Source organism: Onychostoma macrolepis, chromosome 22 (assembly GCF_012432095.1).
Source record: "Onychostoma macrolepis isolate SWU-2019 chromosome 22, ASM1243209v1, whole genome shotgun sequence".
Taxonomy (NCBI): Eukaryota; Metazoa; Chordata; class Actinopteri; order Cypriniformes; family Cyprinidae; genus Onychostoma; species Onychostoma macrolepis.
The window spans coordinates 9,251,829-9,269,982 of record NC_081176.1 but is presented as its reverse complement, the minus strand read 5'-3'; the positions used below and the strand labels follow the sequence as shown (position 1 = coordinate 9,269,982).

Below are 18,154 nucleotides of genomic sequence, written 5' to 3'. Positions count from 1 at the left end.
ATAATACACACTATCATTCATCGACCTCAAATATGGCTTTTCATCTGAAAGATGTATGTAGTAGCAACTTTACATGGCCACTCAATATGATGTTAATATAGAGAAATGTGCGCTACTGAAGTGTTTGTGTGAAGAGTGGAAGCTGAATAGCGCGCTAGCTGCAGGACAGGCGCCGGTGCGCTCACTTGCTCTTAAAATATCCGTAATTTTTGGTCATACAGATAAAAGTAGCCTAATATACATCTTTCGAATCTGTAAAGACTCTACGTTTATTTGTGTACACTCAGAATAACAACGAAACGTTGCGCTTTAAAGCAAACAGGGTGCGCTTTAGGTCTCTGAGCGAGAAACTTCCGTCTTTGAAAAATATATCTATAGAGAGTGAAATGTGTACTTTCAAATGAAAGAACAAAATTCAAATAGAAAACGTGTGTGTTAGCATGGATGATTTACATAAAATTTAATGTGTGCAACGTAGCCTACACTTTGCATAAACTGGCTTTCAGTTCAATATAATAACAAAAAACTACATTTTGGGTTTTTATTCAACTAAGGTGGGCACGCTGTGACTGTAACTGACAGATTTCGGCCAAAAATAAATTAATTTTAAAAAAAAATAATAATAAAAAAAAAAAAAAGGAGTTGGAGGGAATGGGAGTAATTCTTCCGGGAGTGGAACGGGACCGGATTTTCCCCCAGTTAGTGTATATATATATATATATATATATATATATATATATATATATATATTATCGTCATTGGTATCGTTATCGCAATAAATACCTGAATTTATCGTGATACATTTTTTAGGCCATATCGCCCATCCCTAGGACAGAGTCTTGTACAATCAGGCCAGGAACACACTGAATAAGGAGATTAGAGTGGCTAAAAGGACCTACGCTAAAAAGCTGGAAGATCAGTTCACTTCTAATTACTCCGCTTCAGTGTGGAAAGGCCTGAAAGCCATCACCAAGTACAGGACACCATCCCCCAGCACTGAGGTGAATCAACAACTTGCTGAAGACCTGAATGAGTTTTATTGTAGATTTGAAACCCCCCACACCCGTCCTGACCATCTCTCTACATAACTGTTAACACCTCCAGCAACCCCCCTCTCCCCCACTCCTGTACTTCAGATCAGTGTAGATGATGTGCGCCAGGTCTTCAGGAAGAACAAGAGAAGGAAGGCACCAGGCTCAGACGGTGTGACACCAGCCTGTCTGAAAACCTGTGCTGACCAGCTGGCCCCCATCTTCACACAGATCTTCAATAGTTCTCTGGAGTTGTGTGCAGTCCCTGCCTGCTTCAAACACTCCACCATCATCCCTGTTCCAAAGAAACCCAAGATAACAGGACTTAATGACTACAGACACGTGGCTCTAACATCTGTCTTCATGAAGTCATTTGAAAAACTGGTTCCGGCTTATCTGAAGGACATCACTTGACACTTACTAGACCCCCTGCAGTTTGCTTCAGAGCAAACAGGTCCGTGGATGATGCAGTCAACATGGGACCGCATTACATCCTGCAACACCTGGACAAATCAGGGACTTATGTGAGGATCCTGTTTGTGGACTTTAGTTTGGCCTTCAACACCATCATCCCTACACTCCTCCAGACCAAACTAACCCAGCTCTCTGTCCCTAGCTTTATCTGTCAGTGGATCACCAGCTTTCTGACAGATAGGTAGCAGCTAGTGAAACTGGGGAAATTCATGTTAAACAGCCACTCCACCAACACTGGTGCCTACAGACAGGAGGTTATAGAGCTGGCTGTCTGGTGCAGTCTAAACAACATGGAGCTCAACACGCTCAAAACAGTGGAGATGATCGTGGACTTCAGGAGAAACCCCCTGCACTCTCGCCTCTCACCATCATAGACAGCACTGTGACTGTAGTGGAGACTAGAGGTCGACCGATAGTGGATTTTACCGATACCGATAGCTAGGTTGGATCACACTGGCCGATACAGATTAATCAACCGATAGTTTTCAAAATGGATACTGAAAGAAAGCTAGTGCTTTACGATTAAAAAAAAAACCCAGCAGTAACAGTACTGAACCATACATTGTAAATGAATACAAATATTAATATTATTTACTATATTGATCATTAAAGTTATTTCATAGTTTACTAATGTTCAAGAAGAAACTTAAAAATTTTAGCCTATTAGTTGCTAATAGTGAATGTTGAAATGAACACACTCTAACAAGGAACAATACTTCTACAGTTTTCATTAATGCTACGAATGGACTCTTATTGTTAAGTATTACCATTTAATTTCAACAATCATGCTTAAAGATGGCCATCTTTAAATATCTACACAAGGCCATAGCATTAAAATTACATACATATGGATATCGTATGTGCACTCACACACTTTATATGAATCTATTTTTTAACACTTGATAATTATCTAATAAATAAAATAAAAAATGTTAGTCACAAAAGCAAAAGCGCAGCGCTGCGTCTAGGAGAACTCTAAGAGGTATCTCTCACACACACACACACACACACACCATTGCGTTCAATTCAAGTGGCTTTCTAAAACAATTTATTTAATCCCCAAACGGACATAAGAATGAACGCTTTGCAACCTGGATTACTTTGAGGACTATATCGACACGCATTACAACAGACTCTACAGCACCATGAACAAGGACAAACCAGACAACAAAAAAAGTAAAGGCAATCTCACTGCAAACTCCAAAAGACCCCGTCCAGATTCACTAAACAGCACAGGTACAACACCATCCACATCACCTAAACCGCCGTGCTGCACAGAGGTAAGCGACATTCTACTCTCCATTGAAAATAAACTTTCCGGACCTGAGGCAAGGATTGCGCTAATAGAAGTAATACACAAGGACTTTCAAGAACTGCGGCACAGCTTACACCGTGTCCTAACTACACGCGACGCCGCGACACGCGATAAAAGATATCTTTTCCATGTTAATCAGAGTTTTTGTCCTAACTAGCCGCGACGGCGACATGCAAAATTTCTCATTTAGAAACGGTTTCTATTTCTGCGACGTCGCGGCTGGAACAACAACATACAAACTATATGACAGTAGATAATCTCAGGTGATTATATGCTTTATTCAAAGTTAAATGTGTCTAATATGAGTTTAAATATCATATTGCGTGACCCTATAGCCATACTGAAAGCAACAACAGATAGTTTACCTCAGATCTTGAAAAATAAATTAAATCAAAGATGACCTTTAAAACTGTGAACTCACTACGAACCAACGAGTGTATTCCATAACAAAGATGTTATCAGTCACTCAGTATGTATATTTAATGATGTTAAAAAGCTTTAAAATTTATGAATTAGATTATAAACGTATCCATTTCGTTGCAAGAGCAGTGCGCTTCCAGAGAGAGCCTGCCCACACACGCTTCTGATTGGCTGTGATATTTGATTAATTCTGTCATGTCGCGGTGTCGCGTCATGTCTGGTGTGGACACCCAAATTGCTTGTCGCTGGAATCTTGTCACGTCGCGTGTAGTTAGGACATGGTGTTAGAATTCAGCCAAGAACAGACAGACACTCTCACCAAAAGAAAATAATTTTTTAAATGGACTCCGTTCACTCTCTTACCGCTCAACTCGCCTCCGTTGTCACACAAAACAAAACCATGAAAGAGAACATTATGGACTTACAATCGCGAAGCATGAGGGACAATTAAGTTAAGTATTCACAGGCATTCCGGAACAAACCCCAGACGACCCCGAAAAATACCCCGATAAAACAAATTACCAGATGAAAATGTACAGGATATCACTTTTCACCGCATGCATCGGATCAGATCCCAAAACAACAACAACAACAATCCAATCCAATCCTCGCAAAATTCGAACATTATAAACAAAAGAACTGGTTCAGAGGCAAGGCAGACAACTCAAAGGCACAAACTTCGGACTCAATGATCAATATACAAAGGACATTCTCGAGCGTCGAAAACATCTCTTCCCAATCCGAAAACAAATGATGAATGAAGGAAAAAAGGCAGCCATCACTGTAGACAAACTTTACATAAATGCACAGTTATACCGTGATAAAGACATTACCCCCTGGCTCTTCTGAACTCTTCACTCTCATTTCCTAATAAGTAACTGTTGTTCATGAATTTAAAAATAGAGAGGATCTGGGGAGCGAGGTAAGGGTGATCTCTCTCTCCCTTTACCATATTTTAAGTCATGAAATTAGCTCTCATGTTGCACCTTGCCGCTGCCAAATCGATAATAGCCCAGTTACAACTGGTAATCTATACGGCCCAAACACAGAGGAAAAGAAGTTTTGAAAAAAAAGATGGGTCATCTATTTCAAATCTTTCTAATTGTCCAGTCATAATAGCAGGTGATTTTAATACAGTTGTCAACCCAGCAATAGATAGATCTAGTTTAAGTAATAAACACATTTGGCAATCTGCAGAAACCATAAAACAGTTCATGAGTGATTTTGGTCTTGGCGATAGCTGGCGATTACAACACCCAAATGCTAAAGAATACTTGTTTTTCTCACCGGTCCATCACTCATATTCCCGCATTGATTTCTTTCTCACCAGTAATTCTATCATATCAAACATTTCCGAATCAAAGATTCATCAAATTGTCATTAGTGACCATGCTCCAGTAACATTAAAATGGAACAGAAGTGAACCTCATAAACCTATTGTCAGATGGCGTTTTAATATCTCTCTCCTGAAAGACCCAGATTTTGACATTATTTTAAAAGAGAGTGGGCATTCTTTCTACAAACGAATAACACCCCTGGATTGTCTCCCTCTCTTCTGTGGGAAACAGGAAAAGCAGTACTACGAGGAAAAATAATCTCATATTCAGTTTACAAAAAAAAAAAAAAAAAAAAAAAAAAGAAAGAAGGAAAAAGAACAAGAAACAGAATTGGAACAGAAAATTAAACAACTTCAAGACATCAATATAAATAACCCAACAGAAGAAACATAAAATAAATTAAGAGAATATAAATTAAAATTAAATGCAATAATCAGTAAACATACTCAATTCCTGATTCATAGGCTCAGACAAGAAGAATTTCATCATAGTAATAAATCTGGTAAATATTTGGCAAATCAAACGAAACAAGGAAAAAGCAACAATTTCAGTTATTACAGACCCAACAGGAAAATCCACCAACTCACCGGAAGAAATTAACAAAATTTTTCAATTTTTACAGCAAATTATACTCATCAGAAAAAGACCCAAATCAAAATGACATCAACTCATTTCTCAACAGTATCAATCTGCCACAACTGAATGAACACCAAAGAAACGGCCTAGAATCACCCATCACACAACCTGAACTTCTTACAGCACTACAACACATGCCTAATAATAAACCATTAGATGGATGGTCCAGATGGATTCCCCGCTGAGTTTACAAACACTTTTGGTCCACTTTATCACCACTCTTCATCAGAATGTTAAGTGAGTCACAATTTCACTTCTTCTCAAACCCAATAAAGATCCAAAATTACCATCAAGCTACCATCCCATTTCTCTGATCAATGCTGACATTAAAATCATCGCCAAAGTACTGTCCCATAGAATAAAAAAGGTCACACCATGTATAATACACCCAGATCAAACCGGTTTCATTAAAGGTAGACTAGCATCCACCAATACACGCAGACTATTCAACTTAATGCATTATTCTTCAATTCAAAAAGCAAAAGCCATCATAGTCACTCTGGACGCAGAAAAATCCTTTGACAGGGTCAACTGGAAATTCCTGTTTTCCACATTAGAGAGGTTTGGTTTTGGGGAGTCATTCAAATTCTATATACATCACCTTCAGCCACTGTCATCACTAATGGACTAACATCACGTAGTTTTACACTGCACTGGGGGACTAGACAAGGATGCCCACTCTCTCCCTCATTATTCACCATTTTTAAATCGAACCATTAGCAGTAGCCATCCGCCAAAACAGCTACATTAAAGGAGTTCAAACATTAAACATACAGCACAAATTCATTCTTTATGCAGATGACATATTACTATATTTACAAGATCCCTCATCTTTATTACAAGAAACAATTAAACTTATTGATTCATTTTCTCACATTTCTGAACATTCAGTCAACTGGAGTAAATCTTCTATTCTTTCATTAAATCACAATAGCTTGGATGTGACATCCCAGACATCACCTATCCCTCTATGTACCAATCACAACACATATTTAGGCATTAATATTTCCCCCAGACTGTCAGAGCTGGTTAGTCTTAATTTCACCCCATTACTCAAAACATTAAATGATGATCTTCAACGCTGGATGAATTTACCACTATCCATTATGGGCAGAATATCAGTAATTATGATGACTATACTCCCTAAACTTAACTAAACTAATTATTCTCAATGATCCCAACACAACCCACCCTCGCCTGGTTTAAATCTTTAGACTATTATCAAATTTTACTGGAAAAATAAGACCCTAAAAATTAAACTATCTACTCTTCCGAAACCAAAAACGCAAGGAGGATTGGAAGCACCACATTTCTACCACTACTCTCTGGCTAATCAGCTTCAACAGATATACAAATGGATTCACCCAAACCCATCAGAAAACCTATGGCTAGATATCGAGCAAACAATTTGTAAGGATATTCGAATTTCAGATTTACCATTCTATAGTCAGACAATCAAAAAAACACTCCTGTTTTAAAGGGGTCATATGATGCAATTTCAAGTTTTCCTTTCTCTTTGGAGTGTTACAAGTTGATTGTGCATAGATAAGATCCCTGAAGTTGCAAAGACTAAAGTCTCAAAACCAATGAGCTATTCTTTATCAAAGTTAAGACTCTGCCACGCCCCCCCTAAAACGGGTCATTCAAACACGCTCCCACGTCTACATCAAGATGTGGAAATATTTACATAATGCAGTCCAAATGTTCACGCAAAGAAAGGCGCCGTGGTTTCAGTAACCACAGTAGTGTTGATGCAGCCATGTCAGGGAGACGCTGTGTGTTTCTAGGCGAAAGCAAAAGCACTATATTTGGCCTTCCGAAAGTAGATGCATTTAGGAATCATTAAGATTACTTACAACAGAACAGCAAGGCATTTTATGGACGACCATTTTGTGAACCTAAGAGAGGAGGCAATTCTGACTTTGCTCTGACAATCTGGTGCTTCTGAATCAGCGACTGTATGTTTTGTTATTAGTTTAAGTCAGTACCGTTTCTAGGCATAGGCAGGCTAGGCGGTCGCCTAGAGCGCCACCAGCTGGAGGGGACGCCAATGGGCGCACGTACTGGTTGAAAGAGCCATTTAAGTATTTGTTTATTTATATAGATGCAAAATAAGTTATTGCTTGGATTAAGTAACTGTTAAATAATTGCATTTAAATAATTTAATATGTTTCATATAAAGATTGAAAATGATGCTGATGTCATTTCCGGCAAGGACCGTTAGAATTTGTTCATGCAAGAATGGAGCGCTACAGTTTTTTGACCGTGTAACATTTCCAGTTAATTTTTGTTATTAAACTTGCAGAAAAGGAAATTACTGGACTTTTTGGATGTTATTCGAGTTCAATACACGCTCACAGACGTAGGAGAAGCAACAGAAGTCACAAATTGGATGGATTGCTATCGCACTGGTACTACATTTTAACAGGGTTGTGATCAAGAGTGGCACGGACATCCTGAAATATGATTGCCGCCCCCACTGGATCCCCCAACATCACTGAGCTAGAGTATTGTCATTCTGACGATGCCTGTATGCCATTGGATCAGAGCGCTGTCAATTGCTGCCTCTGATCGTGGCATGCAAAGTTTGCGTTTGGATTTGGAGCACTCAACAATGCCATTAGATCAATGGGTTCTGTCCGTGTTTTGGCAAGGTGAGGCTTTCTTTGCCATGCAAGTTCAAAGGCCAATTTAAAATATTGGTACATAAAGTGCACAAAATCAGTATTTTGTTTAGGCAGTATTTGTGGCAGTCGAGAAATCATGTTTCATGTGAAACTGGTCTAAAAGGTGTGCGTTTTTGCGCCAATGCATCCTTAAATGTTCAGTGTGTCATGTAATATTCCCATATAAAACTTTTACAGCCAATTAAAATCAATACAATTAAGATCAATACATATTTAAACCACTTTGTTAAATTTAATGCATCCTTACGGAAGTGTCGAAATGCTGAATCAATTAATTCGCTTCCAAAAAAAAAAAAAAAAAAAGTATCCGCTTCCAACAGCACTTAAAGAGAGTAGCGACGTACATATAGAGGGCAGAGTGTCACGTTATTTAAAAAGGGGAAGTTCACGCGTCAATGAGTAATAAAAGAACAAGCTCTAATCATCAAAATTAAAACCAAAAAAACTTTTGAAATGTTTTACTTTACATGTAATGAATCTAAAATATATGAAAGTTTCACTTTTTGAAATGTTACAAGAAAAAAAATTCACGACATTCTAATTTATTGAGATGCACCTGCATGTGTATATATATATATATATATATATATATATATATATATGTGTGTGTGTGTGTGTGTGTGTGTGCGTTTTTGTGAAAAGTCAGGTATTACAAGGTGAAAGTGACATCTCAGGACATTGACCCATGTCCTCACTTTTCAAAACGCTTATAAATCACACAGAGTGAGGTTTTTTTGGGGAAAGTTGACATGCACAGTCTCATGTAAGGGGTAGGTTTAGGTGTAGGGCAATATCACATACAGTAAGTATGGTATAAAAACCATTACGCCTATGGGATGTCCCCACTTTTCACAAAAACGAACTTGTGTGTGTGTATATAACGTGTTAATGCATGCGTTTAATCAAAAAATTTACGTGTTAATATTTCTTTAACGCAAATTAATTGCTTGATAAGGTTTGACACCAACTTCTTCCCGTCATCGCAGCGCAGAAGTTTAGCTATCATTGTGTGATGAGGGTACAGCGAACCGGTGTTGCCAGGGTAACGACACAAGTGGGCTATTTTGAAAATACAGTCGCGGGAAAAATTGCAGAGCCGTGGTTTGCGGTTTTTTGGGCTACTTTTATAATGTACGGCGGCCGCCCAAAGTGTATATAGACAAATAATAATTAAAATCGATCCTTTTACTAATATGTATTATACTTGGAATGTATCCCTGGCAACTTAAGAACGGAGAGGCGGTTGTAACGTCACAAACAACGTGAGTTATATATGTGTGTGTGTGTGTGTGTGCGCATTTTTTTCCCCTCTCTCTCTCTTTCTTTCTCCTCTTCTTCTTCTTCTTCATCTTTTTTGTTTGGCCTCCGGTCCCCAGTAAGCTGTGACATCCAGGTCTGTATCTGGTGTGGAGGAGTTGTAATACAGGTGGTTGGATATAGGGTGGGGCTTGTGTCTCCCTGAGCTATCGCTTCCAATGCCACCTGCCCTGGCTGGTTCTGACTTGCATGCCTCACTTTTTTTAATGCATCACATTAGGGCTGTCACGATTATTAAATAACCGTATGATCGCAATTATTTGACATAACCGCGGTCGTTGTACCCAACCGCAATTATTGCGCACTTTTATTAGCCACAAGGGGGAACTGTAGTACCTGCAGCACCCTACTTCCAACATGCTTGCTCTGCACGCATTACGCTAAGCAAATACACGTGTTAAGTTCAAATGACACTGTTCTGCGGAGTTTTGCATCACTGAGCCATATCAGTGCAATTATACAGCAAAGATGGATTCAATATTGAAGCTGAAAACGACGGCGCCTGTCTGGACTCATTTTGGTTTTAAACCTGATGAAAAAGGACGCCCGAAAGACACTGACACAGCAGTGTGTCGAATATGTAAAAGAGAAATACCAGCGAAAGGCCCCAACACCACAAATCTTAGAAACCATCTAAAGACACAGCATCCCACTGAATTTGCCGAAATTTGCAAGGCATCCACAACCGCACATACATCCCGTCAGCTGCCAATAGCGGAGGCTTTCGAACAGGTAATGAAATATAAACGTGACAGCATCAAATGGCGCACACTGACAGACAGTGTTACCAGGTACATTGCGAAGGAGATGCAGCCGTTTAATATGGTGGAAAAACCAGCATTTAAAGAAATGCTACAGAACTTCGACAACAAGTATGAATTGCCAGGAAAAACATACATTTCCAAAACGGCAATATCGAATTTGTACAATCAAGTGAAGGTACAACCAAGATATTGGTCAAAGATCTGAAACAAATTCCTTTTTATTCCACTACTACAGACATGTGGTCCAGCTCAAACATGACTCCGTACATGAGCTTTACAGTTAATTACATCACAGCTGACTGGACTCTAGAGTCAAAATGTCTAGAGACAAGGTACACCCCAGAAAACCACACAGCTGATAATCTAGCAGAAACTTTTAAGTGTATTTTATCGAACTGGGAATTAGATGGGGGAAAAAAAATGTCCTGCATTACCACAGATAACGGAGCTATTATTGTGGCTGCAGTGGGCAAACTTGGTTGGCCATGGCTAAATTGCTTTGGCCATAATCTCCATTTGGCTGTCACAAATGCTGTAGCAAGTGAGAAAGAGCGCACAGCTCGTGCCCTAGGACTGTGTAGAAATCTGGTAACCACCTTCAGTATGAGCTGGATAAAGAAAAGAGACTGAAAAAGGCACAGATGGAGATCAACATCCCCCAACATAGTTTAATTCTGGTGAGCGAATTATTTTATTACTATCTATCTATCTAATAAAAATGACTTTACAGTTTCAGATACAAATATGAGAATTTAAGAGAAATAAGGATTAAATGTTTATATCATTTTACACTACATTAATTATTATTATTCATATATACATATATATATATATATACATACAGTGAGGAAAATAAGTATTTGAACACCCTGCTATTTTGCAAGTTCTCCCACTTAGAAATCATGGAGGGTCTGAAATTGTCATCGTAGGTGCATGTCCACTGTGAGAGACATAATCTAAAAAAAAAAAATCCAGAAATCACAACGTATGATTTTTTAACTATTTATTTGTATGATACAGCTGCAAATAAGTATTTGAACAGCTGAGAAAATCAATGTTAATATTTTGTACAGTAGCCTTTGTTTGCAATTACAGAGGTCAAACGTTTCCTGTAGTTTTTCACCAGGTTTGCACACACTGCAGGAGGGATTTTGGCCCACCTCCACACAGATCTTCTCTAGATCAGTCAGGTTTCTGGCCTGTCGCTGAGAAACACGGAGTTTGAGCTCCTCCAAAGATTCTCTATTGGGTTTAGGTCTGGAGACTGGCTAGGCCACGCCAGAACCTTGATATGCTTCTTACAGAGCCACTCCTTGGTTATCCTGGCTGTGTGCTTGGTCATCGTCATGTTGGAAGACCCAGCCTCGACCCATCTTCAATGCTCTAACTGAGGGAAGGAGGTTGTTCCCCAAAATCTCGCAATACATGGCCCCGGTCATCCTCTCCTTAATACAGTGCAGTCGCCCTGTCCCATGTGCAGAAAAACACCCCAAAGCATGATGCTACCACCCCATGCTTCACAGTAGGGATGGTGTTCTTGGGATGGAACTCATCATTCTTCTTCCTCCAAACACGTTTAGTGGAATTATGACCAAAACGTTCTATTTTGGTCTCATCTGACCACATGACTTTCTCCCATGACTCCTCTGGATCATCCAAATGGTCATTGGCAAACTTAAGTCGGGCTGGACATGTGCTGGTTTAAGCAGGGGAACCTTCCGTGCCATGCATGATTTCAAACCATGACGTCTTAGTGTATTACCAACAGTAACCTTGGAAGCGGTGGTCCCAGCTCTTTTCAGGTCATTGACCAGCTCCTCCTGTGTAGTTCTGGGCTGATTTCTCACCTTTCTTAGGATCATTGAGACCCCACGAGGTGAGATCTTGCATGGAGCCCCAGTCCGAGGGAGATTGACAGTCATGTTTAGCTTCTTCCATTTTCTAATGATTGCTCCAACAGTGGACCTTTTTAACCAAGCTGTTTGGCAATTTCCCGTAGCCCTTTCCAGCCTTGTGGAGGTGTACAATTTTGTCTCTAGTGTCTTTGGACAGCTCTTTGGTCTTGGCCATGTTAGTAGTTGGATTCTTACTGATTGTATGGGGTGGACAGGTGTCTTTATGCAGCCAACGACCTCAAACAGGTGCATCTAATTTAGGATAATAAATGGAGTGGAGGTGGACATTTTAAAGGCAGACTAACAGGTCTTTGAGGGTCAGAATTCTAGCTGATAGACAGGTGTTCAAATACTTATTTGCAGCTGTATCATACAAATAAATAGTTAAAAAATCATACATTGTGATTTCTGGATTTTTTTTTTTTTAGATTATGTCTCTCACAGTGGACATGCACAATTATATATACACATATATATAATTGTATGCATGTATGTATGTCTAAAAATTAAGGTAAGGTAATACAAATATGAATCCTTATTTCAAATTGAAATGATCACAAATTTGTATCTGAAACTATTTTTGTAATGTAAATGTAGTTATTAACAAAATTATAAAACTATACCAAATGTGGCATTTTTTCTCCAGGATGTCTCTACCCGATGGGGTATGAAGCAAAAAATGATTGACAGAGTTCTGGAACAGCTACCTGCAATCAGACGTGTCCTGATTGATGACAGAAAACATGGGCACCTGAACCCGACTTGGCAGGATGTATCTGTCCTTGAGTCCATTAACGCAGAACTGAAACCTCTGGCTGATTTCACTGATGTTTTTTCAGGAGAAAAGTATGTGACAGTGTCTTCAGTGAAGCCTGTCCTGGACCTTTTAAAAGGGGAACTCTTATCCCATGACCCCAAGGACACAATTCTAACAGAAAATATTAAGACAAAAATGTGTGCTGTTCTTGATCAGAAATATAGCCCAGCTAAACTTCAAGAGCTCCTGAGAAAGGCCACCCTTCTTGACCCAAGGTACAGGGGTTACTTTGGAGAAGAAGCAATCATAAGTGACACTAAAGATGAGCTTTTAAAAGAGATGATGGAGATGAGAGAAGAAGGACAGGAGGAAGGTGGGAAATGCACTATAAAAATATTTGAATGTTATGTGAATATATATTTTAAGATATATACTTTAAGATAACCGCTGCCCTTCACTCTTTACAGTGTCTAACAAAGCAGTGGCAGAAGATGATGTGGATACAACACCTCCTGCACCAAAAAAGATGAGGCTGTGTGATCTACTGCAGCACAGAAGAGCTCAACAGTCTACCCGTGTGTTGCCAAAAAGAGTGCAAGCTGATGCTGAACTGACACGGTACCTACAGGAAGAGGTACTAGATACCTCAGCAGATCCTCTGTTGTGGTGGCGAGATAATGAATCCAGGTTTCCTTTAATGTCCAAATTGGCAAAAAAGTACATGTGCATTTGTGCAACAAGTACTGCTTCAGAGAGAATGTTCAGTACAGCTGGCAATATTGTGACCCCAGTGAGATGTTGTCTGAAGCCATAGAAAAGTTTCTTTTCCGTAATCTACCAATCCATTAAGGAGCAGGGTCAGCCTTGTTCGGAAATGTGACGTTTATGGCCTGTTCTGTTATGGTCAGTTTATTGTGATTATTTTTTTTTTTTTTTTTTTTTTTTATGTATAAAATTTTCAAATATGTGAATAAGGTTTTATTTGGAATCTACAGTCTTTTCTTATGGTCACTGTATTGTGATGGTTTCTGTTATTTACAGAATTTCCATATTTCTGAAAGATACAGTATATATTATTCACTGACTAAATAACTTTATTAAATTTATTTAAATGTGCAAAGTGTGTTAATTGTATACTGCAAACAATTAATCGTCAAAGCCCTAAAACAGGCAATTAATCGCAATTATTTATTTGACAATTAATCGTCGCCCAAATTTCATAATCGTGACAGCCCTACATCACATATTAGCTGAAATACATGCACACCTGTTATGAACCTGTGTATGTAAACGTATATATATACTCTTTGGACCCTGTTGCCCAACAGCATCTTTCCCTGGCACCCCCGTGGAACACACACTCACAGACATATGAATGCAAATACAGGATCTAATCAGAACGGACTTGTAATATTGGCTATCAGTATGTATGTATGTATGTATGTATATATATATATATATATATATATATATACATATACATGTGTGTGTGTGTGTGTGTTCTCCCGTCCTTTGGGGGGAGCTGTGCGTTGTTTCTCATTAGGGGAGTGAGCCCTCCTTTTCACCCACAGTTCTATTTCCTTTGTGAAAGGTAAGGAGGGTTATCATGTTGCTCCACTATATCCATTAAATTTATCCAATTATACAACCAAACAACTTGCTGAGAGCGGAAACTACGGTAATGCAGGACTGTCAGTCATCAGCCGTGGGCGGGGCCTAAACAATGTGACATCACACTGCTCAGAGAATCAAAACAGCAGATCTAAGTGACGACAGACGACAGATTTTGGTTTAATGGAGATTAAAAAATAAGGAGTAGGTGGATTTTTATTATTGTAGGGTGATTGTGCTCACACACTGGCAAAACATTTATGTCAAAAACACCATGTAAAAGTGGATTTTGCATAATTTTGCATAACATTTTACATTTTATGAAATACTAACATTAAATTAAAAGCAGTTGTGAACAGTTCTGCTGTCACAAACAAAAAAAAAAATAGTTACATACCATTAATTAGATTAGATTCAACTTTGCCATTGAGCAGAGTAATCACAGAGCCAATGAAATTCAGTTAGCATCGAACCAGAAGTGCAAATGGCACTACATGTGAAAATAAATATAAATATGCATATGTGTATATATTTTTTTATGGAATGCGAAGTTGTAGTGTTTTGGTACTGGTACAATGGTGGCTGTTTTGAAGTAGGTGGGGACAATGGCCTGGAGCGAGTAGAGCTTGAAAGTGTGTGTGAAGACATCAGCCAGCTGTTTTGTGCAGACCCTGAGCACTCGGTCAGGAAGACCATCAGGGCCAGACACTTTATGTGCGTTCACCCTGCTCAGGTAGAAGCACACCTCACTGGTTAAACAAGTGAGTGTCAGGTCGTCAGGTGGGGGCTCAGTTTTGATGGGTGCTTCTGTGTTTTCATGATCAAAGCAAGCATTAAAGGGTTTCAGTTCATCTGTGAGGGCATACGTTGGTGGTCAATGTTTTTAAATTTGTCTTCAATCCTCAGTTTGTAGTCAGTAAACATGATCACATTCAGCAGTCACAGCAGAAGTTAGAGACAAAATTTAACTGAAGTCTGTTTAAAAGTTGTATGAATCTATTCTAAGAAGGTTGAAAGCTGTATTAAAGGCAAACGATGGTAAATACATTAATAAAATACTGGCTATTTCTAGTGTGTTCACATTATTTTCTCCAACCCCAGTGCACTTAAAGGGATAGTTCACCCAAAAATGAAAATTACCCCATGATTTACCCACTGTTACGTGTATCTGTGTGACTTATATTCTAAGCCCATATGTGGCATTGTGGCGGATTCCTATTCCGTGAGAGTCGCGTGACGTCATCAAGGATTCCGGATAAAAAGGCTGCGAGGCAACAATGGCGGTCTCTCTCTCGATTGCTCCGCTTCCCATTGTTCTCGCAAGCGTCTCTCTCGCCTCTTTTGAGGCTATATTTGTGTTTTCTTTACACTTCGGTTTAACTTGTAAATTTGTGTTTTGATATGTGATATTTTTTTTTTTTTTTACTTAGTAGCGGGTAGTGTATTTATTTATTAGTTCACATTTTGTTTATTAACTAAGAACTGAGCGAGGGAAGCAGGTGTCCGGAAGACTCACCCGTTCTTATTTTTATCTCGGGAGTCAGGTAAGAACTTTGTTCCGAGAGCAGGTGTAGTTAGGAGTCTATTTTCTTAGCTTTCCTACTCGTGAGCTGATCATTCTTTTTTCTATCTATTAGATTATGTTCATAAATATTCTTTGTGAATTGTTGCGTATTATTTTCTGAATGTTTGAATTTAACTGTCAATGAATTAAATGGAGGTGTCCTGAAATTCACATCAGGTGTTGTGATTCTTTTAATATGTTCGGCCTGTGTCCTTTATTTAATTGTTTGAATTAACAAGCCTTAAAATGGTTATGGGCTGTAACACCCACCCTCAAGTCATATAGATGTGTGTGAATTTCTTCTTTCAGACAAATATAATCAGTGTTATATTAAAAAATGTCCTGGCTCTTCCAAGCTTTATAACATGGGGTCGGACTTAAAAGAGAATTAAAAGACACTACTGCAACATTACTAGTCATGTAACGTGAAATGATGCAAGATACTCACATCAGTGTGTTGAGTTGACAGTGTTTATCCTGCAGTAGAGCAGTCATCTGATTCACTCGTGTGTCTCCTAGATCATGTAAACTCAGATTCAGCTCTCTCAGAAGTAACGGGTTTTTACCCACAATTCCAGTCACATACTGACAGGCTTCATCTGCAGCAGGACCCAAAAACCTGCAGAAGAGAAGATGAAGCAGGGTTCAATTCAATGTGCATTGCATCACAAAACATTTAAAGATTATCAAACACTGTTTGTAACCAAAAGCTCTAGTTCAAGTTAACAGTTGAACATTTAAATATAAAAAATTTAAAAAATTAAGACAAAAGTAACTTAAAAGAAACTCAGGAGCAAAAGCTCACTAGATCATGATTCTCAAAAATCTCAAGATCTTTCTGGCCTTTAAGCAGGAGAAGAGGAAAGTTAGCAAAGAGATAACTAGCTTGTGACAACTAAGCATTCACAGCGATATATTTTGTTGATCTTTTGATGCTGGCTCTTCCTATTATTACGTAGCAGAATTCACCAAACACTTGATTGCTGATCCACTAACAGGGAACATGATCTGGGTTTAGACCATCTCTGGATAGTTTTATTTAACTGATGTCTGTGTTGATGCAACAGTAATTCTGCTCATTATGAGAGAAACTGCAGGTTCAGACGTGTGTGTGTGTGCTGAATTATCACCAATCCTCTCCTGACACACATCACATGTTTGTAGCCTGTTATAGGTCTGCTGTAGTAGATCTACAGTGTTGTGAATCTGAGCTTGATGGAATTTATGCATTCAGTAACATTTAAACAATCAGGATAATAAATCACTGAATATTTTTCATCAGAAATGTCAACAATAACACAATCATAAAACCAGTCTTAAGTCGCTGGGGTATATTTGTAGCAATAGCCAAAAATACATTGTATGGTTCAAAATTATCCATTTTTCTTTTATGCCAAAAATAATTAGGATATTAAGTAAAGAAGATGAAGATATTTTCTAAATTTCCTACCATAAATATCAAAATTTAATTTTTTATTAGTAATATGCATTACTAAGGACTTCATTTGGACAATTTTAAAAGGCAAATTTCTCAGTATTTTGACTTTTTTGCACCCTTAGATTCCAGATTTTCAAAAAGTTGTATCTCAGCCAAATATTGTCCTATGCTAACAAATTCAGCATTCAGATGATGTATATATCTATATTTCGAAAAATTGACCCTTATGACTGGTTTTGTGATCCAGGGTCACACGTTAATTTAGGCACCACACTACTGAATACCAGCACATCTAATGACCCAAAATGTAAGATAAACCTGTAACTTTTAACACAACTAAACTGCATTGACGTTTATCATCAAAACAACAGCAGCTGCAGCATCATCATTTTGAATATTTTTGATGCAACAAATTGTGTACATTACTGAATTAGTGAAATAATATATAATATAATAATATTTATATATAATAATTCACATGCGTATAACTTATTTGGCATTATTTCATCACGTCTCACCTCAGTGTCTTCAGTTGACAGTTTGGATCCTGCAGTAAATCATTGAGCTGCTTCACTCCTGATTGTCCAGGATCATTTCCCGTGAGATCCAGCTCTATCAGGTGTGAAGGGTTTGATCTCAGAGCTGAAGACAGAGCTTTATAACCTTCTTCAGTGATACTACAGTCTGAAAGTCTACAAAAAAAAAAAAAAAAAGGTTATCATTATATTCAAAGTTCTATAATTAATATTACTACAAAAAGGTTTAATATCTTTCTTCTTCTGATTGGAGAAGAAAAAAAAAAAAACATTTCCCCATCTGACAGGAGCAAGTCTTTCCTTTTTTAGATTACTACAGTAATATTTTCATTTTGATCCAAAGAGAATGTTATTATTAAAACCAAACAATGG

The 18,154-nt window shown here is 38.3% G+C and overlaps 1 protein-coding gene across 7 annotated transcripts in view; it reads right to left on the bottom strand.

The window, feature by feature from the left end:
• LOC131530153 (NACHT, LRR and PYD domains-containing protein 3-like) overlaps positions 1-18,154 on the bottom strand; it is a 53,531-nt gene that overhangs the window by 13,546 nt on the left and 21,831 nt on the right. For 6 of the 7 annotated variants that reach the window (XR_009268330.1, XR_009268331.1, XM_058760281.1 and 3 more), the window contains exons 9-10: positions 17,765-17,938; positions 16,257-16,427 (exon numbers count right to left, since the gene is read on the bottom strand). Coding sequence is in view for 5 of the 7 variants with exons in the window: in XM_058760281.1 (XP_058616264.1) it covers positions 16,257-16,427; positions 17,765-17,938 (345 nt within the window). In the remaining 2 variants the exon portion in view is untranslated. Of the gene's footprint in view, positions 1-14,348; positions 15,052-16,256; positions 16,428-17,764; positions 17,939-18,154 lie in introns of those variants that run through there. The other variant, XM_058760285.1, reaches the window with a different exon arrangement.